Consider the following 23,675-nt stretch of genomic DNA (forward strand, 5'->3'; position numbering starts at 1 on the left):
TTAATGAATCTAGATAACATTCTATAAAATATAAACTCGAGTCTGTGGTTATTAAATAAAAGTTATGACGTTTAACGTTGAAGGTTTTAGGAACTTATGATTGAGCTGGACTTAATCGCCATCAACTGATTCCTACTAGTTGGTACATCGACCAAATAGCGGAGTACCTTGATGTTGTTTTTATGACTGTTAGGCATTACAATTCTAATGTATATAATGTATAAAGATCCTGTATATGGTTAATAAGGTACCCCGCATGTCTTGCAGCTCGTCTACTTATCACTGATTCAGGAGCTGTGTGGTTGAGAGTGAGTGTGTTACTCGCGGTGTTATGGGCCCCACAGATGAGTAAACCGAAAGAGATTACTCCTGGATTGGTGATATAGGTGGAGGGTTTTGTATTAGACAGAGCTGCATCAATTGCACTCCCGACATTGATAGCTAGGTGTTGCTGAGTATGGCATCCTAAGCAACTGTCAGGCATTCCTAAGCCTGGGTGGCAGCAGTGCTCCACTGTTACTGGGCGAGGTTTTGAGGCGCTGGCTACAATGCTGGCATATTCCTGTTTCCAGTGACTTGCTCTGGCTGTTCTGTTTCCATGTGTACATGACGTGTAAGGTAGTCTGCTGGATTTCCTTGGTCAGGCTTGTAGATAATGTGAAAAGAATATTCGCACCCACACAGGATTACAATGGCCTCCCTCACCTGGTGTAAATAATGTTGCTCTGTGTAGGTTAGCACCACAATAGCATATGCTACTTGAGTCCACTGTGTGTTCTCTTTTTATTGAAGGAAGTTGGCACTTAACCTGGTGGGGCTTGTGCTTACTGGCAGTTCTGGCGGTTTGGAGGGATCGTAAAATTTCAGCTGATAGGGCTTCTTTTGTTCTTTGAAAAGCAGCCTCTTGTTTGTTGGACCTGAATCACACAGCATTTAACTTTAACAGGTCACGCAGTGGTTTTGTAGCTCCATGACTTTCACAATGAATAGACCATAGCACACCACCACAACTAGAAAACTGCACATTTTAAAGATACTTTTACCCTATCTTTTTTTCACATCTCTGTTGCTGATCTGCACCAACTCCTTCAGAGGTGAACTTGTATCCAAAGAACTAAATCTCTGATTTGAGGTACTTGCTCTGATGTAGCATGAGACTGTTTATAGGGACTTTCAGGAATCAGACTTAACCCCTTCGCTGCGGTGGCAATTCCGCCGCAGCGTGTTGGGGGGTGGGGGGGCCACGAGGCGCTCCCATGCTCATGACGGAACCGCTCAGTCACGAGCCTCGGGTGCGCTGTGCTGATGACGGAGCGGTTCCGTCACGGCCCCGCCCGCTCAACAGAACGTCCAGCGCAGGCGCGGAATCCGTGCCGCGCAGGCGCGCCGAGAGGGCCGTGACGGAACCACTCCGTCATCAGCACAGCGCGTCCGTGGCTGGTGACGGAGCGGTTCCGTCACCAGCATGGGAGGGGTTGAAGGCAGTGCAGGTGTTTTTCGATTGTTGTAACCCATACCACAATGTTATGGCTGGCATTTACCACTCCTGCAAGTCCAGAAATACCTCTCTAATGCAGTTTTGGAACTCTGCTGCAGCACTTGAGATTTCAAAGTTTAGGCATTTGTATCTTCGGAGGCCCAGTGTGCGCAGAGAAAGTGATAATGTACCTGGAAGCTTCGATTAGGTCAGCTAGTGTTATTCAGCTTTCATGTCGATTTTGGAGCACTATTAGGCTTCATTTACATAAGTTAAGAGATAATTTACTACTAGAATATTGTGGGTTTCTCTTTTTTTTGCCGTTTGGTATCTGCATATCAAAGCACATGCTTCATCTGGTTGTTTTGGTTTGCACGCAGTTACTATGGATAACCCCCACCCGACGGCCCCTTTGACCTTTTCAAAGGTCGCTGCTGCTTCAAGTTTATATAGCTCTTTTTCTGGTAGTTTTCTCATGTGGAAAGGGATTCTTCTGTGCCATACTTCCATGGGGTGTACTGAGGTATCATTCATTTTTAACTTTATTTCGGCTCAATTGAACCATGAAAGTATAAAACTGAATATCTACTTAAAAACATAATAAATACTAGTCTCAGTTCATGACAATATGTAAAACAGACGTGCAACATCATTGTTAGGGAAGCTGCCACAGAGCTCAGACGAAAGTCAAGGGGACAAAAACCTCGAAAAAAAGCCCTCAAGAGAGGACTCATTGGGGGTCCGCTATGTCCTCCGTGTAATCTGAGCGAAAGATCAAGGGCCATATGTATCAACATGTCCATTTGCGATTCTGAAATATCAATTTTTTGCGAATCGCTATTTGAGAATCGCAAAATGCTATGTATGTAAAATTTGCAATACATTTTGCGAATCCTACATATTCCTTAATTGTGAATCTCAAATTGCGATTCGCAATTAAGGAATACCTCCGCCTAGAGGCCCATAGGAATGAATGGGAAGACATTCTCAATTTGTGATTCGCAATTAGCGAATAGCAAATTGAGAATGCAATTTCAAGGGTGCAGGGGTGTCAAAAGGACACCCTGTTGCACCCCTGAAATAAGCATGGGTGCAACTTGAAGTTGGTGGTAATTTGCGATTTCTTAAGGCCAAATTGCACTTTTTTTGGTGCTTCTTACATTGCATTTAAGGAATCGCAAAATTAGCGATTCCTTAAATGCAATCGCAAAATTTTGCATGCAGATTTGCCACCATTTGGTAAAATTGCGATCGCAAACACCGAAATTCTGCGAATTTCAGAGTTTGCAAATGCAATTCTGCTTGATACATATGGGCCCAAATCTTTAAAAGACGATCAATACAACTATAAAAGATACAGCTATCATTATACATACATATATTAAATATCCAGCTAAAAATTCCTAAAACTTCACATAAAAACTGATACCCTCTGCTTGATAGCACGTTCTATGTACTTGGCAGCAGAGAAGCAGATCTTAATCGTGGGAAGTGTTTGCAGGTAGATACAGGCAGCTCTACAATAATAATATTGGCTGCCTTGGGGATGGGCAACAGATAAAGTTTCCTCAACATCTAATAGAATTAGCAAAATCACATAAAATGTAAGGTAGTTTGTGGTGATTTATCATCACAACGGCATAGAGGAAGATGTAAAAAAAATATGTGCCTTGTGACGAAAAGGCAGCAAGAAAGTGCACCGTGCATAATCTAAAGCTCGCCAGTAAAAGTGTGTGATGTATGTTTCCCTCCCTCACCAAGTATGGTGCAGGACTAACAGCCGGACAAATCCCCATATAGGTCTGGACCATTGGTTTATCTACAGCACTCAGGATTCTGTTCTCCAGGCATCCCTCTAAAAACGCATTCTTCAGAGTCCTAATCGAGCTGGCTAATGTTGCTAGGAGAGAAAACAAGTCCTTCCCATACTACAACATACATTCTGTATATACTTTAACGAAGGGATACTCAAACAGTGAACGAGTTTTAAGCAGTCTGGAAGCACAGCTCTATTAAAGGATGTCTAGCGTTTAGTCCAAATTCTGAGCCACAGAAGAAGGGGTTGAATTTTGATGAAGTCTCTAATATAGCCAATCCCTGCCTCAGTGCGGCAAACGAAGGAACTAGTGCTTTGGGGCACAGCTAACGATCTCTTAGTAAAACTGTTCTCAATTATTTCAAAGGCCCCCTGTTCTTCAAAGCCCCACACCCCTGCCCCATATAAGGCAACAGCCCAAGATTTGGTTTTGTAAACCGTCGAAAGTTCCTTTATTGGTTTCTGACAACGTTTGCGGGCAAAATTAAGAACGGCCTCCACCGTTTTTGAGAAGGCAGCAGCTCAACTGGTCTTCAGGGGTCCCCAAGAGAGATGTGCATCCAGGGGGATGCCGAGGTGGGAACAAGTAGGAACAGAACCAACTTTCTTGCTGTTCACTACAAAGGACACATTATCCTTCTTACTTCCCCCAAAGATCATTATGTGGGTCTTATTTTGGTTGCCCATCTAAACTGGCCATAAACTCACAAAAGCCATCCAGCAGACGATGCAAGCCATTTGCAGCCCTGGTAATTAGGACAGTGTCGTCTGCATTGATTATCGTGGGGGGGCTCAGAGCGCCTACATGAGGGCAGTCTGCCCTGATGGCTACCAGTTTATCCCCCAAGCTGTTTATGTAGAGGGAAAATGAAAAGGAGCAAGGACACAGCCCTGGTATAGATACATTGCCAGGCTGAAAGCTAGTGTAATTTCTCCACCTGGGCAATACCTTACACTGGCAGTAACATCATTGTGCAGATCTTAAAGGAAGTTAACAATGTAAAGATCGACCCCTCCATGTTGGCCATGATACCCCACAGCTTAGACCTTTTAATTGAGTCGAAAGCAGAACATAAATCCATAAAATTTAGATACAACTTGCCACACTTAGCCACAGTGTATTTGGCAATTAACAGATACAGATTTAAGGACTGCTGGACTGTGCCTAGTCCGAAACGGAAAACAAATTGCAGATCCGAGAGTACTTCCTCTGCCCAAAGCTGCAAACGGTCCAACAAAATTTGTTTCAGAATCTTCGCAGTGGAGTTAATCAATGAGATAGGACGATAGCAGTGGGGTCATTTGTGTGCCCTTTTTAAAATAGGAACAATAGTCACATGGGACCAGTTCTTAGGAGGACCTGCAACTAAGGCGGCATTAAGGATGTTTGCCAGTAAAGGGGCCCACAGTGAGATATTAGCTTTAAACATATCTGAGGTGAGCACGTCAGGCCCATGAGCACTCCCAACCACACTACTAGCCACAGCCTGCATAACATCTTCCAGTTCAATAACTGAGCCTGGAGGAAACTTAGCAGAACGCTGGGGCACATTTAGAGTGCCAATCAGCAGCTGAGGAAGAACCAGAGGGATATATTCAGGGATATCTGGGTTCCCTAAACCAGGATTGGATAAAAAGCTTAGTAAAATAGGCAACCCAGATATCAGATGGAATAACAGTGTCAATGCCAGGGTCTTTTTTGGCCTCAAAGAAACTGTGATTCACGGTTGCCCAAAAGGCCTTACAGTCCCTATGTTCATTTACCTGAACCAATGATGAAAACATTTCCTTTCAGATAATGTTTTTCCTGCTATTAAGGGTGTCTCAATACAGAGTTCTATGTCTCCTCACTGCACCCTGTTCTCTAGGACTTTGTCTCAGCACAGAAAGTAACTGACTGTGTGCCTGGGTGCAATTAGCATCAAACCACTTTTCAGGTGGCTTACGTCCCCAATTATACGGAACAAAGAAAAGGTCAAAAGCCGCTCTACAGATTTTGTCAAAGCTACTGAGGAGTGCAGAATCCCACCCCTTCGTACAGTCATCAGATTATCAGACCTGGAAATCAAGGTATGTAGAAACCATCAACTGAGCTAAGAAAAAGGGTTCATCAACCTTAGACCATACTTTTATCACCCCGTGAATGCTAGAAGATAATAAACGCGTTGTATTTATTATTTAGGATGAACAACTGCAGGGATTTTCGTGATCAGTGAGCCATGGAGAGAGAGAGACAAGAGCCCGTGGTCACTAAGGGGGGTAATCAGCAAGATTATAGTCCAAAACCCAATCGCTTAGTGATTTGGAGAGCAAAATAAAGTCAATTAGGCTCGGAGTATCTCACCCCACAAAAGTGGGTGTAATATTGGATTAAGATTTAGAGCGTCAAAAGGGAAATTAAGGTTAAATTTAACCAGCAACAGATACAGCTCATCACCAAGAGGACAATGTACAAAATGGGTAATGAGGACCCCAGCCTCATCCTCCAACCCACAAATATTTTCATGATATAACTGGGACATTTTTAAGTTAAAATTCTTCAGCCGTACCAGAGCGCAGCCACCTTGATACATTTCTCAATGCCCTTGACTAAAAAGCCCGCTAAGCCAGCCTTGGAGTGGTCATAAACATTATTATAAAGGTTTATCAGCAGCAGTCTTGTGGCAGAACACTGGAACAAGATCATCTGATAGTATATCAAGACACACTTTGTCCATAGCACCTTCAAATGGAAGGAAAGAGAAAGAAGCGTGGTCAAACCGCCCTTAGCCCTACCCATATTGCTGGCAACTACTGGTGTGAGGTAGGTAACATACCCATCAACATAAATGGCTTCAATAAGCCACGTTTCTTGTAAAGATATAATAGCATGGCCTTCGATTAACTTAAGCCAGAAATATTCCACTAGGCTATGAACAATGCTTGCACGGTATGAGTTGTGGTGGCCCTAGCGGGATGTTGTGTATCGATTTATATTCTGTATGCATTTCCCGATTCATGCCCTTCTATAGGTATATTTCACATTGCCCTTATATAGGCATAGAATTCCAGTCCTTATTTAGGCATAGCCCATGCTACCCAAATAAAGGCATGGCTATTTCCATCCGTTCATCTAAGTCACAACGAATTCTTGGAAAACCAGACTCTTAAGCCGTTAGGGACTACCCTTGCTTGGATATTGATTTCTCCAAGAAGTCATTTATTATGCATGAACATCTATTCCTTAGGGGTTCATTCATGAGGTTCGTATGCCCGACTCTTATGTCAATACTGGCATTCCTAAACACCTTCAAGGTATAAATATACCTTCACTTGCTATGGCAAAGCATGGTGTGGTTCGGTGCAGTTCGACTACCTACTTGCACAACGCAGCTCGCCACAGCAAGTACCGAAGGAAGCCAACTACCCAGCTGATGCACTGACTAAACTCTGTCATCCTCCTGCCGAGAATCCAGCTCCAGTGTTTCTGACTCCCCTTGCAGGGTGTTGGAAAATCGAGTCCCGAGAAAAAGATACCAACCTCTCTCATTCTAAGGTATGGAGCTGATTAGAACCTAGAGAAACCTTTGGCAAATCTTGGCAAAACTAAACCTATGCTAAAGCAGCACCTACTTCTTCCCTCGTAGTAGACCTAGGTTAGGTACACTGGGGTAGGCGTATTTTAGAAGCATCAGTTGAGTAATTTAGCCTGTGTTATTTATGTATGTATTTTATATATGTCATAGCAATAGACAATGCTATTACAGCAGTGGTTCCCAAACTTTTTCGACCTGTGGCTCACTTGGACCATTGGCCATTACCCATGGCTCCCCATTGTTAATTGTTTTGTAGGGTGGAGGGATGTAAGCCCAGCCTCAAGAGTACTGGCATTTTTCTCCCTGAAAATAATTGGGATGATGCTGATGAAGGTATTATAATCATATACGCAGGGTGTTTCGTATTACTAAGGTGGCACCTCTGATAAAATATTCCTAGATACACTTCTTTGCCCATGCCTTTTTTAGAGTACCCTCTCAAAGTTTTTTTTATCCTACCTACAGTGTTAGATAGTACCTCTATGCATGTAGGCCCCATTGCCAAAGTCTTCCTGTCTCAGCAGGGTGACTCACGATTTTGTAAACCACATACAGCTCTATTTTTGCTGTCTCCTCCCTAAAATTGCCTCCAAATCAATGCAAGTAAGATACATTCCTTAAACGTCCTCTCTTTCTTGCTTCCAAATGTTGGCATTATGCTGTATATGGTGTTTGACTTCCCTGTGCTCAAGGAGAGAGCAGGCTAGTCTGGAATTGTATGTGTACTAAATGAAATGGGTACTGGAAGTACCTATGATTCAAGTACAAATGTCAATACTTAATAATACTTAGTTTGTTTAATGGACAGTACAACTGTACTTTCTTGATAATTTGCATTGGTGTAAAATGCATTTGGAAGAAAAAAAAACTCAACGAGTAACAAAATTAATCAGGAATCTTCCGCTTACTTTGGAAGTGTTGAAACGTGGGGATCCAGTGAAATATGGAGGTCATCCCCCTCAACATGCCATCAATTAACCACTATGTTTACAGCTATAGGCATGTCACTTACAAATCATTGACATCATGCGTTTAAGTCTAATTAGTTTAACTGAAGCAAACAGACCCTTCAACATTAAATGCATTAAAGTGCTTGGCGCGTAGCTCCCCTAGCTAGGTTTGGTGGCTCCCCAGGGAGCCACGGCGCAGTTTGGGAACCACTGTATTACAGTATTATTTTATATTACTGTTTACGCTTAAGCATTATACTTCGCACTTTCTCTAACGATTGTAGCAGTTCATATCTCTTGCATGAGAAATAAGCCTGTTCAATAAACCCTTTTTATTGAAACGCCGTCTCTCTATTTCTATGCAACTCTGTAGAAACGAAGCATGCACGATTGACTGAGTGAAAAAGTTATCTATTGTTTACACGACTCTGAAGATATTGTTCCGATTCTAGGGGAAACAAAGTTGTCATGTTTAGGAGGTTGTCAGAGACTAATCCCTTCTTGTTTATTCGAGAAAGTTTCTAGTGACCTCTGAGTTAGCTGGCACACACAGAATTAAGTTTAATATACTTGATAGAGACATACTGACCTCAGTCCTTTGTCAAATCTATACTGTATGTTATTCCAATGCGCAGAGCCTATTAGGGATATAGGAACTACACTACCGGGAGTGGAACTATTCCCAGCATGCACATGAAGCCTAGAATCAGTATAATTCCAAGGTTGCTCGGCTCAGCTAGAGGATCACTTAAACTAGAGGGAGTAGCTACGTCAGGAAGTCAATCCTGTAGTTCCAATTGCAAAACAGGAGTAAACCTGTTAGAGGTAGCCACGATTGGCTCAGATGGTAAAGGGGTGGGCAAACACCCCTGGGTCTGTAAAAATAGCCCAACCAAAGAGCCTCAATAGCACCTGGTAAAGTATAAAACTTAACTTGGACAAGATATCGTTTGCCACTCTTCTTTCTTTAAAGTTAATAATGATACAGTCGTTGCCATCTGGTTTTGGGGTGTTGCCCACCCAAGGAGCTCTACTCACAGGGTTTATGTGTCTGTGACCTAGCAAGTGGCCACCCACTCGAGTGTTTACCCAGTGTACAAACGTATTAGCCAATTGCTCATGTTCTTCAGATGAGCTCTTGCTTAGTGGGGGCATGTTTCATAAGATCACAACGTAAGGGGTGGCCTGAGGGGGGCAGTTGCGAACGTATGGCCCTAGGAAGGACCTGAGAGCTGGGAAAAACCCACAGGCCTACTTCCAGAGCATCCCATCTTGCCTGCTGAGCCCGGTCCCCACTAGTACATTCAGGAAAATTCTGTGAGCATGCCCCTGGTACATTGGTGGGCCTGGCTGGACTAGAGGTACAGATGGTACCCCTGATGGCCCAAGAGGAAACAGTTGCACCATCAGATACCGAGGGGCATGATGAGAGGTAAGTTGGAAGGGCCTTGTCAGTGGAACAGCCTAAAAGCCAGGCAGAGAAGGGTATACAAAGTGTTGGAGAAGCAAAGTATCCGTCAGCTTAGCCAGGGCTTCCTCGACCTTGCCTAGTTTGTCAATAATAGGAACCAGGGATGCAGTGAGACCAGATAATATTTTTTTTTACAATTCCCTAGCCAGAGCTCTGGATGCTGCGCATCTGATACATGTGGGGCTCATCATTGTGCCTCTGTATTTTCTGGTAATTAACTGTCACTGTTTATTGGTGCTCACAATATGTCTAAGTCTCTGGAGTGGGAAGGATTCAACTGGGTATCCGGGCAATTGCCCACTCATCATACAATGGATTCTGTAATAGAGAAAGAAGTTGAGTGAATTGATCAGTTCTTTTTCTGCTTCGTATTATTTTAGTTCTTTGACTTTCCCTTCTAGAAATAGGTCCCCAAGTTATGGCGGTGTGCGTTCCATTAGCTGTTTTTTTTATTTTAGACTACATAGTCGGTGGGGGTTGGGAGAAGGGGTCAGTGGATTGTCTAGTAATGATTAGCCGTTGGTGTCGTAATCTAGGTCATGCCTTAATAGTGCATTTCACAGTATTAACTGCCTCTACTGTTCAACTTTTCTGATGTCCCGCTATGTCTGACTCCCCACTTTTAGTCATGTCAAAGATTCTGTATCTGTTTTAGTGCAAAGTGTGTTTGTGTATCATAGTAACATTGTTTACGATTAAAGTTTTGTATCTGTCTTAGTGCAAAGTGTGAGTGCATACCATAGTAAAATTGTGGGCAATCGAAGATGGAACTGTAAATGTTTATAAGCGTTTTATGTTGTTCTTCTACTATTGTGGGCACAAGCAATAATCTACCCTCTGAATCAGCCATTTTATGTGGCACGTGTAGCTTTGTTCATCTTCTCACCCAGGCTATTAAGCGTCTTGAATATGAGTTGCATGATGCAAAATGGCTGATCCTCCCAAACTGTTTGCTCTCAGTTTCTCATGTGTTGGTGCAAGGTGCAACTCTTGCAACAAAGTAATATCTATTTTGTGTTTCGGTAATTAGGCAGCTTTAACCCTGCCTTTGCAGGCACTGTTTCTCCCCAGCACATTTTAGGTAAAGATTCACAGGTCTAATATTGTCTGTGAATTTGCCATCCATTATATGATGTATAGTCTTATAGCCGATTGCTTTTGACCAGTGGCAAATCAAGTTCTTACAGTCATTTCAGTTCGGGCTGGACTGTTCCCATGAGGCACAGGGTCAGACTGATTTGCATATGGCCATGTCTGAACTGGGGTGGCAGAGTGGGCTAAAGAACGGTGATGGATTAAACCCAGATCAGTTGACTGGGGGTGAGTGCTTGTTTTGTCAACGCTCCGTCCATCACCACCTTTGGTTTTGCTTTGTTCGCCATAAGTTGGCAGGGTATGCTCAGACGTGAGTCCCTTGCTCACTTTGCCACTGGATTCAAGCAAGCCGGGCTGAAGACGGCTGTAATGCCAGAAACCGGTCCTCGGAAGCTTGTTTCCGGTCCAGGGAAGGCATGGCTTGGCAGTTCGGGCTGGACTGTTCCCACGAGGCACAGGGTCAGACTGATTTGCATATGGCCATGTCTGAACTGGGGTGGCAGAGTGGGCTACAGAACGGTGATGGATTAAACCCAGATCAGTTGACTGGGGGTGAGTGCTTGTATTGTCAACGCTCCGTCCATCACCACCTTTGGTTTTAGTTTATGTTTTTTCACATAATAATATTTGATATTAGAACAAAATACTCACTGCCCCCTGTCCCATGCTCACATTCAGAAATTGTGGTGGCATCAGTTCCACCCACCAATGACCTTAACATTATTAGCAATATACACTGCTAGGGAATCGCAGTGGCAAAACTAACATCTCCACTTCAAGTGGAGAGAGCAGGTGCCCCCTAAAGTGCAGGTACGTTCGCTGCCATATTTCTTATTTTCTCTCCGCAATATGCCTTATTATAATACACTGCACCTAACATTAGTGCTTCAGTGTAACATTCCTGCTGTTAGCTATATTTGCACCCAGTATGGCTGTGTTGTTTGTTTGGTGTATTATTTACCCATCCCTACCCCGGCCTCCCCAAGGAACTCCCTTCATCAAAATTACACTCTGGTAAAGAACAGCAAAAAGTAAAAAAGTTTATTGTACTTGCAAAAAGCTAGTAAAAATATGTATATGTTAAATATTAATATTTGTGTGTGGAGGGGTCATTGGTGGAATATATATATTATATATATATATATATATATATATATATATATATATATATATATATATATATATATATATATTGCAACACATTCAACTATGAAGTCGAAAAAATCGCCAGCACACTGGAATCCGTTATAAGTGTATTTAATGCAAACCCCCCTACACCCCTGACAGACGCGTTTCGCTAATCCAGCTTCGTCAGTGTCAGTTTGTTTGTGTAAAACGGCGCCATTTTAAACTTATCGGCCAAAGCTAGAATCATTGACATCGATGGTGTTACATTTTGTCAACGGTGCGGCCATCTTTAAACGTGCATCTCTCCTCTATTTACAGAGTAAAAAGTACAAATTGGCGCGAAGAATAAAGTGCATAGTGCTCATTTAAAAACATTACATCAACAAACAATTCATAATGCAAGTACATACATTTCACTTTTGGTATTTTCAGAGATATTCATACCAATCCATATGGTCCTGATATGACATTACATTGTCTCAGTTTGTTTTAGCTTTTACGGGTGTATCCCCCAATCAACATTTCTTGTAATTCCCTAAGACCTTAGATGTTATTGATTGTTTATCTCTGTTGCTGTGTGGCCCTGTATGGGCAAGAGTATCCTATTTAGTTATTCAGTATACGGGAGAGTCGGGTGAGAGATATAAGTATAATGGCCGGAAGTTTCCTTATTTTTCAGTTGTCATCTGGACATTACAGTTACAATTACAGTTAACAGTACACATGGTCCCATGTATATGTTTAGAGATGGACCCACAATTCCTCATCGTTATTGAGGCCCCATGGTGTCATGGTCTTGAGATCAATAATGTATCTTGATTCCAAGAACCTGAGTGCCTTTTCTCTGTCCCCCCCACGTTCTAGACGGTTTACTTGGTCGATACAGTAGAAGCTTAAAAGATCTCTATTGCTTTGGTGGTATTTCGCAAAGTGTCGAGAAACCGGATAAGCTTTATCTTTGTTGGCAATTGCTCGCATATGTTCGAGTATCCTAAGCTTTGTGGGGTTGATGGTGCTCCCTATGTATCTTCTTTTATACGGGCACTCCAGACAGTACACGGTGTGATCCGAATTGCAATTTAACAGTTTGTTTATTTTTCTGTTGGGTCTATTCTCACCTGTTCTGCCCGGATATTCTAAGGTTTTCCTGCTTCCTTTACAGGCTTTACAGCGTAGGCCGGGGTAAAATCCTTTCAGGTTAGATCGTTTAGTGGGCTGTGGTTCTGGGGAGAAATGGCTGCGCACAAGTTGATCTGAAAGTGACTGACAGCGCCGATATGTTATTAATGGCTGTTTAGTAAGATGTCTCTTCAAAGTCCTGTCAGTAGTCAAGATGTGCCAGTTTTTCTTGAAAGAGTGGACTAGGTCACCTGATTTGGTGTTGAATTTGGTGATCATTCTCACCTCCTCCACCTTTGGAACAATGTTTGGCACCAGGAGATCCCTCCTATTAACTGTAGATGCCTTATTTGACGCTTGTTGCAGTATGTTTTTAGAGTAACCCCAACATCGGAACCTGTCATTAGCCTCACCTTTGGCCTGTTGAAAATCGGTTTCCACTGAGCAATTTCTTTTTAGGCGTAATAATTTGCCATAGGGGACATTTTTTATCAGACTCTTAGGGTGATAACTCGCCGCATGCAAAACGGCGTTACCCGCCGTTGGTTTTCTATAGAGTCTTGTTTGGAGGGTATAAAACCTCCAGATCTAAATAACAAATACTGGTCGCGCTTATTGTACTTGTAAATTTCAGGTTCATAGTATTATTATTGAGCTTGGCGATGTAATCCTCAGCCGAGGTGCGATCTCCACGCCAAATCATAAAAAGGTCATCTATGTACCTATTCCACATTAAAATGTTATCTGTCCATACCTCATTACTTTCAGCCCAAGCCACGTGCTTCTCCCACCAGCCCACGAACAAGTTCGCGTAACTTGGGGAGAAGCACAAACCCATAGATGTCCCCCTGGTTTGTTTGTACATTTGATTTGAAAACAGAAAGATGTTATGATATAAACAAAAGCGTATCATGCTGAGTAACATGCTGTTGTGTGACCTGTATCTTTCTGGTTTTTTATCTAGAAACCACTTGATCGTCATTAAGCCAGTCTCATGGGCTATACAGGTATAAAAATTTACCACATCCAATGTAATTAAAAGCATGTTTTCATCCCAGGTAATACTATCCATAATACGGAGAAAGTCCTGTGTATCTCTCACGTATGATGGTGAGTCCTTTACGATGGGGGCAAGATAGGAGTATATGAAGCGGGATGTATTCTCCAAAAGACTACCAATTGACAACACAATCGGGCGCCCTGGAGGTCTTTTGGCATGTTTGTGGATCTTGGGGAGATGGTAGAAAGTGGGTAGAATAGGTGATTCACAATGTAAAAATAAGAACTCTTCAACATTGAGCATGCCATCTTCGTTCCATTTGATCAACATTCCATGGAATTCCGTTATACTTTTTACATACTCTGTTCTTTATATGGTGATATAGCACTCTTTATCTTTTAATTGTCTGAGGGCTTCCTGTTCGTAATGTTCCTTCTTGAAAATCACGATGTTGCCCCCTTGTCTGAGGGCTTTATTTCAATAGTTTTATCCTCTTTTAGAGATCTTATCGCTTCCCACTCTTTTCTCGTAATGTTGGATGATTTCATATCCATTTTATCCCTTGATATTTTTTCCAAGTCCGCAAGTACCGCTTCATTGAAGACATCTATTGCATCATAAGGTGCCACAGGCAGTTTTTTTAATTTCTGTTTCATATTGCTCGGGTCTCGTGTTTGAGGTGAAGAAGGATGTAATCGCGTGTGACAGCAAGGCATGCATACCGGAGGTGGGGAGAGTGCTGTGTGCCTTCTTGGACCGAGGGGTTCATTGGTGGAACATATATATATATATATATATATATATATGCAAAAAAGAAGGAGAGAACTCTGGGTAGGTCTCAGTTTGGGTGGAAAGCAGCTCCAGTTAGAGCACTCTCAACACCAGCGACACTTTAGATCTGCTCACCTCAAATGTCTGTTTTTCTATCAAAGTTTTTAAGCATAGGATTAGCACAGTGCTATCCACGCCGAGATAGAAAATGACAAAGTCTTTTGCCATTTAAACAGCAAAGTCTTTAAGCATAGGACTAGTACAGTGCAGTCCTTGCCGAGCTGTAAAATAACAAAAGCCATTTATCACTCCAGGCACAATATTACAGCTTTGAATTGGTAAAATACCAACTCAAGCCAACCTGAAATGAGGAAAAGCAACCCCTGACACAGTGTTTCGCTCTAATTAGAGCTCTTCAGAGAGGTATAGCTTTGTCCAGACACAAGGGAGCACCCAGTATTAAGTCAAAACAAAACCCTTTCAAGCATAGAGTGACGCATAAATTATGCAAAAAAGAAGGAGAGAACTCTGGGTAGGTCTCAGTTTAGGTGGAAAGCAGCTCCAGTTAGAGCACTCTCAACACCAGCGACACTCTAGATCTGCTCACCTCAAATGTCTGTTTTTCTATCAAAGTTTTTAAGCATAGGATTAGCACAGTGCTATCCACGCAGAGATAGAAAATGACAAAGTCTTTTGCCATTTAAACAGCAAAGTCTTTAAGCATAGGACTAGTACAGTGCAGTCCTTGCCGAGCTGTAAAATAACAAAAGCCATTTATCACTCCAGGCACAATATTACAGCTTTGAATTGGTAAAATACCAACTCAAGCCAACCTGATATGAGTAAAAGCAACCCCTGACACAGTGTTTCGCTCTAATTAGAGCTCTTCAGAGCGGTATAGCTTTGTTCAGACACAAGGGAGCACCCAGTATTAAGTCAAAACAAAACCCTTTCAGGCATAGAGTGACGCATAAATTATGCAAAAAAGAAGGAGAGAACTCTGGGTAGGTCTCAGTTTAGGTGGAAAGCAGCTCCTGTTAGAGCACTCTCATGCTAATCCTATGCTTAAAAACTTTGATAGAAAAACAGACATTTGAGGTAAGCAGATCTAGAGTGTCGCTGGTGTTGAGAGTGCTCTAACTGGAGCTGCTTTCCACCTAAACTGAGACCTACCCAGAGTTCTCTCCTTCTTTGTTGCATAATTTATGCGTCACTCTATGCCTGAAAGGGTTTTGTTTTGATATATATATATATATATATATATATATATATATATATATATATATATCCAAACTCGCCTTTTACTTCAAATCCAAAACTCGAACATACAAGAGTAGACCCAGGTTTTTCTTAGTGCATTATTTTATTTTGCCAATGCCGCCATGACGCGTTTCGGGAGATCCCTCCCTTGATCATATATATATATATGACGCTCCAGGTTCTTGCCGTTAGCTCGTGCACTCAGTAGCGGGTGCTGGAAACGCGTACAATCTCAACGCTCCAGCAAATAAACACCAGCACTTCCAGGGGGTTAATCCTTCATCCGGATTTAATGGCACAAAATAAGAAAACAAACGCATTTCAGCGGTTCGCCTTCGTCAGTGTTTGGCGGCCGCCGTACACGAACCTAGTAATTTATACGTCGTTACCGGGCGACAGGTCAGGCTCATGGGCGCCATCTTTGCATCAGGCATCAAAGCATAATTTGAAAGTTCATATAAAGTTCAAATTGTAATTAACTCTCACTGCGCATGCCCATACTATTAAAAAGCCTTGGGGAAAAGCTTCTCACTCTAGCGTGCCGCTCATTGTTGGACCATCCCCACGGAGCTTGATCAGGAGGGGCTCATGCAGAGCCTTTTTGAAACACAAGAGCGGGGGAGCATCCATTCAGGAAACAAAGGAACTGTGGGTCCTGATGCCAAACGAAGGGACTTACATGACCACAATGCACCCCTCTCACTGTCTTAAGTCCATGAAGAAGTGATTATACGAAACGCGTTGGCGGCGAGAGTCAGGTGTATGTAATTAACTCTCACCGCGCATGCCCATACCATTAAAAAGCCTTGGGGAAAAGCTTCTTACTCTAGCATGCCGCTCATTGTTGGACCATCCCCACGGAGATTGATCTATTAGCGGCCGTCTTGCCGCTGAGCTGGCACCACCCCTGCTGCAGGGGGCACAGAGTTTCGAGTGAAGTCGAGCTCATTAGGTGGAGAGTGAGCTGGATTGAGGGACTGCGCGGCAGGAGGGGCTCATGCAGAGCCTTTTTGAAACACAAGAGCGGGCGAGCATCCATTCAGGAAACAAACAAACTGTGGGTCATGATGTCAAACGAAGTGACTTACATGACCACAATGCACCCTTCTGAGTGTCTGAAGCCCATGAAGAAGTGATTATGCGAAACGCGTTGGCGGCGAGAGTCAGGTGTATGTAATTAATTCTCACTGCGCAAGCCTTGGGGAAAAGCTTCTCACTCTAGCGTGCCGCTCATTGTTAGACCATCCCCACGGAGCTTGATATATATATATATATGTGATGCTCTAGGTTCTTGCCGTTAGCTCACTCACTCAGTAGCGGGTGCTGGAAACGAGTACAATCTCAACGCTCCAGCAAATAAACACCAGCACTCCCAGGGGGTTAATCCTTCATCCGGATTTAATGGCACAAAATAAGAAAACAAACGCATTTCAGCGGTACGCCTTCGTCAGTGTTTGGCGGCCGCCGTACACGAATCTAGTAATTTATACATCATTACCGGGCGACAGGTCAGGCTCATGGGCGCCATCTTTGCATCAGGCATCAAAGCATAATTTGAAAGTTCATATACAGTTCAAATTCATCTGTATACAATATATAATTCAATCACTTGCATCTGTCGAAGGTCCACAAGGAAGAGGAGAGTCCACCGGGATTGGTGGCCTTCTGGAGAACATGTCAAAATTTATTGATCATTATTTGTTCCCCTTTGTACTCGAATTACCCTCAAACACGAGGGATACTAAGGACTTTTTGAGGTACATTGAAGGGATATTATGGGAACCTGATTTTTTGAAGATCACACTTGATATAGCTAGTCTATATACAAGCATTACTCATGAGGATGGGATTGCTGCTATTAAATATTTTTTGAGAAATCGCCCTCAGAAATTTTCTGAGCACAGTGAAATGTTGGTTGAGTTTTTAAGGTTTTGTTTACATAACATGGTCTTTATTTTCCAGGACAAAATTTATAGACAGAAGTGTGGGACTGCCATGGGGGCCTGCTTCGCCCCCAGCTATGCGAATGGGCTGACTCATGCGATCACTGGGTGGAGAGAACGATTCGTTGGAGGCGATACATAGACGATCTCTTTCTGATCTGGTGTGGTAGCAAGGAATCAGCAATGGAATACATCGATCATTTGAATACAAACAATCTAAACCTTCAGTTTACCAGTAACATTAGATCCAGAGAGGTTACATATTAGGATTTGAGGGTCTTTGTGGCAGATGAAAAAATTGAAACAGCACTGTTTAGGAAGCCCACAGCGGGAAACTCAGTGCTGCATGCAAGGAGCAGCCATCCAGTGAATCTGAAAAACAGCATTCCGTATGGGGAACTATTGCGTATAAAACGCAATAGCACTAGATCGAAGACTACCAACAAGCAGCTGTAGAAAGCATATAAAGGTTTCAAGCAAGAGGCTATAAAAAGAAAATCCTCAAAGAGGCGTGTGTTCCTACACACGCCTCTTTGAGGATTTTCTTTTGGAGGATATCTGACTATATGGTTACCCTCAGACGTGAGTCCCTTGCTCACTTTGCCACTGGATTCAAGCAAGCCGGGCTGAAGACGGCTGGAATGCCAGAAACCGGTCCTCGGAAGCTCGTTTCCGGTCCAGGGAAGACATGGCTTGGCAGTTCGGGCTGGACTGTTCCCTTGAGGCACAGGGTCAGACTGATTTGCATATTGCCATGTCTGAACTTGGGTAGCAGAGTGGGCTAAAGAACGGTGATGGATTAAACACAGATCTTTTGACTGGGTGTGAGTGTTTGATTGATTCAGATGCTCCGTCCATCACCACCCCCTTTTGTACCGCTTTTGGCCGCCATAAGTGTGGCAGGGTATGCTCAGACGTGAGTCCCTTGCTCACTTTGCCACTGGATTCAAGCAACCCGGGCTGAAGACGGCTGGAATGCCAGAAACCGGTCCTCGGAAGCTTGTTTCCGGTCCAGGGAAGACATGGCTTGGCAGTTCGGGCTGGACTGTTCCCTTGAGGCACAGGGTCAGACTGATTTGCATATTGCCATGTCTGAACTGGGGTGGCAGAGTGGGCTAAAGAACGGTGATGGATTAAACCCAGATCTTTTGACTGGGTGTGAATGTTTGATTGATTCAGATGCTCCGTCCATCACCACCCCCTTTTGTACCGTTGTTTTATGTGAGAGCGTGCCCTAGCATGAGACATAAATGCCTTATATAATTTGTCCGGAAAGCCATCTCAGCCACATGCTTTCCGGTTAGGGGAATCCTTGATGGCCTCTTGGACTTCCTCGACTGTAATGGGAGCTACTATATGGGCTTGCTGGGCATCGCTGAATTTTGGTACCTCCGTAGAATTAAGAAATTTGTCTATAGAAGCCGAGGAAGGCAAAGATAGGCACGGATATATTTTCTTATAATATGAGAGGAAAAACAGCCTCGATATCCGCTATTTGGTCAACTGATTGATTTCAATTTTTCATCGAAAATTGATCTAATCATAGTATTATTTGTTCTCTTTTTTAAAGACCATGCCAGGAACTTGCCAGCAAGCTCGCTTTCTTCATACAATTTCTGAAAGCATATATTTTGGTTCACAATAATCTTGGAATCCTATATGGTTTTTAGATCATGTCTGGTTTTCTCTAATCTATTTTTCGTATTTTGAGAACAATTAGTTATGTATCTATGAACTGCTTGATCTAGATCACCCTGTAAGACCACAGCAGTATTCTTCATTAATTTAGATACATTGGCTTTATAAGATATTGTCTCTCCCCTAAAATAAGCTTTACAAGCTTCCCAGCTAGAAATGCAAGAGGCAGATCCCTTATCTATTTTTAAAAAATCCTTAATTTCAGCCTGCATATTCATAACTCCTTCTTCTTCGTTTAAAAAAAGTCTTATCTAATGTCCACCTAGAACATTCTTGCCTAGCAAGATTGACATTGATCTCTATCACCAGAACCGAATGGTCAGAAAATGCATTTGAAAGACTATAAGTCTTACCCGCGTTCCCAGTGATGCAAGATTTTAAAAAAGTCAATTCTCGAAGCGGAGTTGAATCTTTTGGAAAAACAGGTATATGTGCGTGTCTGAGGACGCTGGACTCGCCAAGAAGAAGTAAAGCGAAATCCTGCATTAAAGTGGCCACACCTATAGCTACTCTGGGTTTATTTTGGGCTTTATTCTTACATGAGGAGTCTAGTTGTAACTTCTGCAGTAAATTAAAATCTCCCTCTATGACAATATAGCCAGAAAGCTGCCAAAGAGTGTCCTTAAGACCCTCGAGGGCAGCTACATCCTCGGCTGTTGGTCCGTAGAAGCTAACTATCTGAAAGATCTGGTTGCCCATCTTTCCACTAACAATAATCCACACAGCACTAGGATCTTTAATAATCTACAATGCTTCTCTGTTGCAATGACGTGTAAACAAAATTGCTACACCACCCTAACTGCTGCCACCGCTGAAGCAAAAAAAGCTTGAGAAATATATCGGGGTAGACTGCAGGGGGACGATTCTTTTTTTAAATGTGTCTCCTGGAGTAAAATAATCTGGATGTGTGCCGATACCAACCACTGAAGTGTAGATTTAAATTTTGTCTGGTTGTTAGCCCAATTAATATTGCATGAGGCAAATCTAATCATTTGTTGCACTGCCATTCCGGTTCAATGTAGAGCCTAAATGGTAAAACTAAATTAAGGTTCAAAAAGCTTTTTTACCTTGAATTGCAGATTTGAAATGTTTACTAACTGCAACTTTTCCCTTTTTTCCCCCAAGCCCCCACACCCTCGTGTGCCTCCTATCCCCCAATCACCCTTTGCAGGCCCTACCCGTCATGGGCCCAATATTCTGACCCACCACTCCCCTTGTCTCCCTTTCCCCCTTAAATGAGTTCTTTGGAATAGTACTCATAAGCTCACTTCCCTAAGGAGGGCGGATGGCTTAAATGTATTGATGGTTGATTTTGCTTATATAATTGAAATTTGTCCCTTTACCTTTTCTCCTCTTATGGACCCTCTAACTGGTATTTCTGATCAAGAGTGCTGCACCTCCTTACCCTCCACCCTCTTTTACTATACACAAAAATTCTTTAGCGCGATCTACAGGCAGAAAGCCCCAAATATATTCCTAATGGAAAATCTGTGTAACCAGTTTCAACAGGATTATAGGAAACAAAAATAAGCACGCGTGGCCATGGCATTGGGTCTTAAATTGTTGGTCAGCTTTTTAGTTTTGTCATTGTGTCACATGTTTTAGCATTATTTTTGTAAAACCTTATTGGTGTGGGAGGTGGTGGGCCCTCGCAATTATAACAAACATTGGCAAAAGCAAAAAAAAATATGTTTGGTCTAAAAAAGCACACACTGCCAAAGTAATTACTGGCACTGAACAAAACTACTTTGTGTGCTGATATGCTCCTTGTGAACAAGCAGAATGCTGTCACTCACAGTGAAGCCAGCAGATACAGAGAAAGAGAGAGAATTTTAATAAACACAAAAAGTCACGATCAATGCCAGACCAAATTTGGTGCCCAATTATTAAATAAAGTCTCAAAAGTGCACCCATGGTATATGTCCTTGCATTAAATGCACCTATAAGGCTTTTGTGAATTCCCAAGAATTTACAGAAGTAGGACAAGAAATAGTACTCCAAGAAAATATTTGTGAACTGCATTTTAGCATGAGCAAATATGCATGTGTAGATTTGCTCATGCGAAAATCTGAGTGTTTTCAAGTTCACTTTCCCTCCAACTACTTTTTCCCAACTCTGGAAGAAGTTTAACGTCTGCCATTGTCAGGATTACATTTCTAACATTTCTCAGTATGGGAAAAAAACAAAGAAGAGTTGTTGAAAACCCTTAAAACATGCAAGTTAGTGGGTTTGCACAGACTCAAAAGAGCATTCTAAACCTGGAACTATTGCTAACTACTACCTTCAACCCCACTATCAAGTAGATCTGCGGAAACGTGGCAACAAAAGGGGATTGCAAGTATTCAAACACTACTATGGTATGAATCCTGGCATAATCGGAGAGGCTATATCAGAGCTCATATATTATGGGATTGCTGCCAGAATTTGTCGCCACACTACATGGCACCAAAGGGGCAAGTGGATTTTGTTACAGGACATGTAGATTTCTGAAGCAACCTGCCCAATTGACAAGTAGATACTTTATTAAATTCCACACCCCTGATAATGATATTGCATTTCAATATAAAATGTTACATTAACATTTAAAATAAAAAGTTATTAAACTATTTTACAATTACATAAATATGTTTTAGTTTTTTAAAACTTTAAATTAAATGCATTTATATTTTTTAATATTCTAAATAATTGGCTTTAATTTGACATTATTTCATATGGGTTTTTTATTTTAAGTTAATGCCTACGTTGATTTGTATGTGATGGTCTTACAAAGTGACTGGCCAAATGTGGTGCTGGACTTACTTTAGCTCTGAGCCGGAGCGCATTTGGTACTGATTTGGGTCTTTATTGTCTTTAGTAGTTTTAAGAGTGAAGTTTGCTGGTAGCAATTGGCTTACTCTTTAGTGGGTAAAGCATGCCACTCCCTAAACCCCTCCTTAGTCCTTCCTCTCTTAATCCCTCCCATTTATTTGTAAGTAGTCCCCATTTCCCAGCCACTTCCCTCTGTCCCTCACACATTTACTATAAAAACATATACTTATGTGTGCACAGACTCCGCAGTAGAGGCGGATATCATGGCAGATAAAAAGATAGGAAAGACTGAGGTGGAACCTTAGCAAGTAGGTTTGTGAATAGCATTTTGTAGTACCTTACTCGTTCTACTATGCATACATCATGCAGTGTGTGAATAGGCCATACTTTCTTCAAAAGCTGACTCCGCCACAAACTTAACATATGAGTGCAACGTGTTGCCAACTGCATCATGCACGCTCTAATGCTGTTGTGAACTGTAACATGCATATACAAATACAGCCAACCTAGACATCACATTACTAACCTTATCAGAATCCTTCAGAGACATCTCTCCAATGAACTTGTGCCAAATTCAGTTTAAAATGTAAGCTTTGCACGAGTATCACAACGTTTGCTGAGAAGGGCAAAGCGATCGGCGTCCATCCAATGCTGTAAATTATCAAATTTTATACATTACTCATGCTTTCAGCTTGAGTCACTACCCATCGGCACATGCTCAAAGGAAGCATACTGTATGCCACGCTCTTGTGGAAAACACTAATCAGCAGTTTGTCGTGTTGTGGTTAGTGAAATCAAGTGCGCATGACCCTTCTGGTGCCAACAACCCTGTGGAAAAGCAAAGCTAAATAGATGGCAAACGCGCCTAGCACCCCACAGCGGCCCGGCCATCTTTATTGGCAAGGGACTGGTTTGTAAAGCATGCTCGGTACAAGAAGATAGATAGCTTTCCTGTCTCAGACTACCTATTTAGAGTTGTGCCTAATAATGCAACGTCGCCCTTTCCGGCGACTGATACCAGCTGCCGTGTGCGCATGCTCAGTGTGCTTTCATTAGCTTCGTGTGGCCGCGGCAGTGTTTCGTGTTCTAAGCATGCGCAGAAGAAAGATATGGTCGATAGTCGGCAAGGTGCACCAGGAAGACGTGTTTGTTTGTCTCGGGTGTGCTTAAAATTTGTTATCAAGACATAACCAGCTGCTGTTTTAGTTTTGACATTTGAGCGTATCGTTCCAGACCACCAAAAGAGGGAAGCTTTATTCAAGATCACGGAAGGAACATGTTTTGTCAGGACCAAGATGGGGTGAGTCTTGTAAGGGATGCTCCGGGGAGCTGAGCTGTTACTAATGCTAAATGATCAGTTTTGTACATTGGAAATCCGTTTTTTAGATCCACTGCAGTAGGTTGCATTCGTATCAGGCTGACCCACACTGCTACATCACCCTGATCATTAAACTGGGGGCCTAAATATCCCTAAAGCCTAACCTACACACATCCCGCTGTCACAGTCGACACGCTGATACCGCCGACCCTTAATAGCCCTCATTTCCGCTGGTCTCATGGTTCC

General features: G+C 42.5%; 2 protein-coding genes across 4 annotated transcripts in view; one reads left to right on the top strand and one right to left on the bottom strand.

Annotated features, from left to right (window-relative positions):
• The window catches only part of LOC144781483 (E3 SUMO-protein ligase ZBED1-like), an 86,063-nt gene extending 63,057 nt beyond the window's left edge, over positions 1–23,006 (bottom strand). For all 3 annotated transcript variants that reach the window (XM_078660360.1, XM_078660358.1, XM_078660359.1), the window contains exon 1: positions 22,638–23,006. Coding sequence is in view for 1 of the 3 variants with exons in the window: in XM_078660358.1 (XP_078516484.1) it covers positions 22,638–22,661 (24 nt within the window). In the remaining 2 variants the exon portion in view is untranslated. The remainder of the gene's footprint in view (positions 1–22,637) is intronic.
• A 186-nt stretch (positions 23,007–23,192) lies between these two features.
• Positions 23,193–23,675, top strand: part of LOC144781485 (uncharacterized) — a 126,944-nt gene continuing 126,461 nt past the window's right edge. Inside the window, exon 1 of the mRNA XM_078660361.1 lies at positions 23,193–23,411. Coding sequence (XP_078516487.1) covers positions 23,388–23,411 — 24 coding nt within the window. The 5' untranslated portion in view covers positions 23,193–23,387. The remainder of the gene's footprint in view (positions 23,412–23,675) is intronic.

This window comes from Lissotriton helveticus, chromosome 9 (assembly GCF_964261635.1).
Source record: "Lissotriton helveticus chromosome 9, aLisHel1.1, whole genome shotgun sequence".
NCBI classification, from domain to species: Eukaryota; Metazoa; Chordata; class Amphibia; order Caudata; family Salamandridae; genus Lissotriton; species Lissotriton helveticus.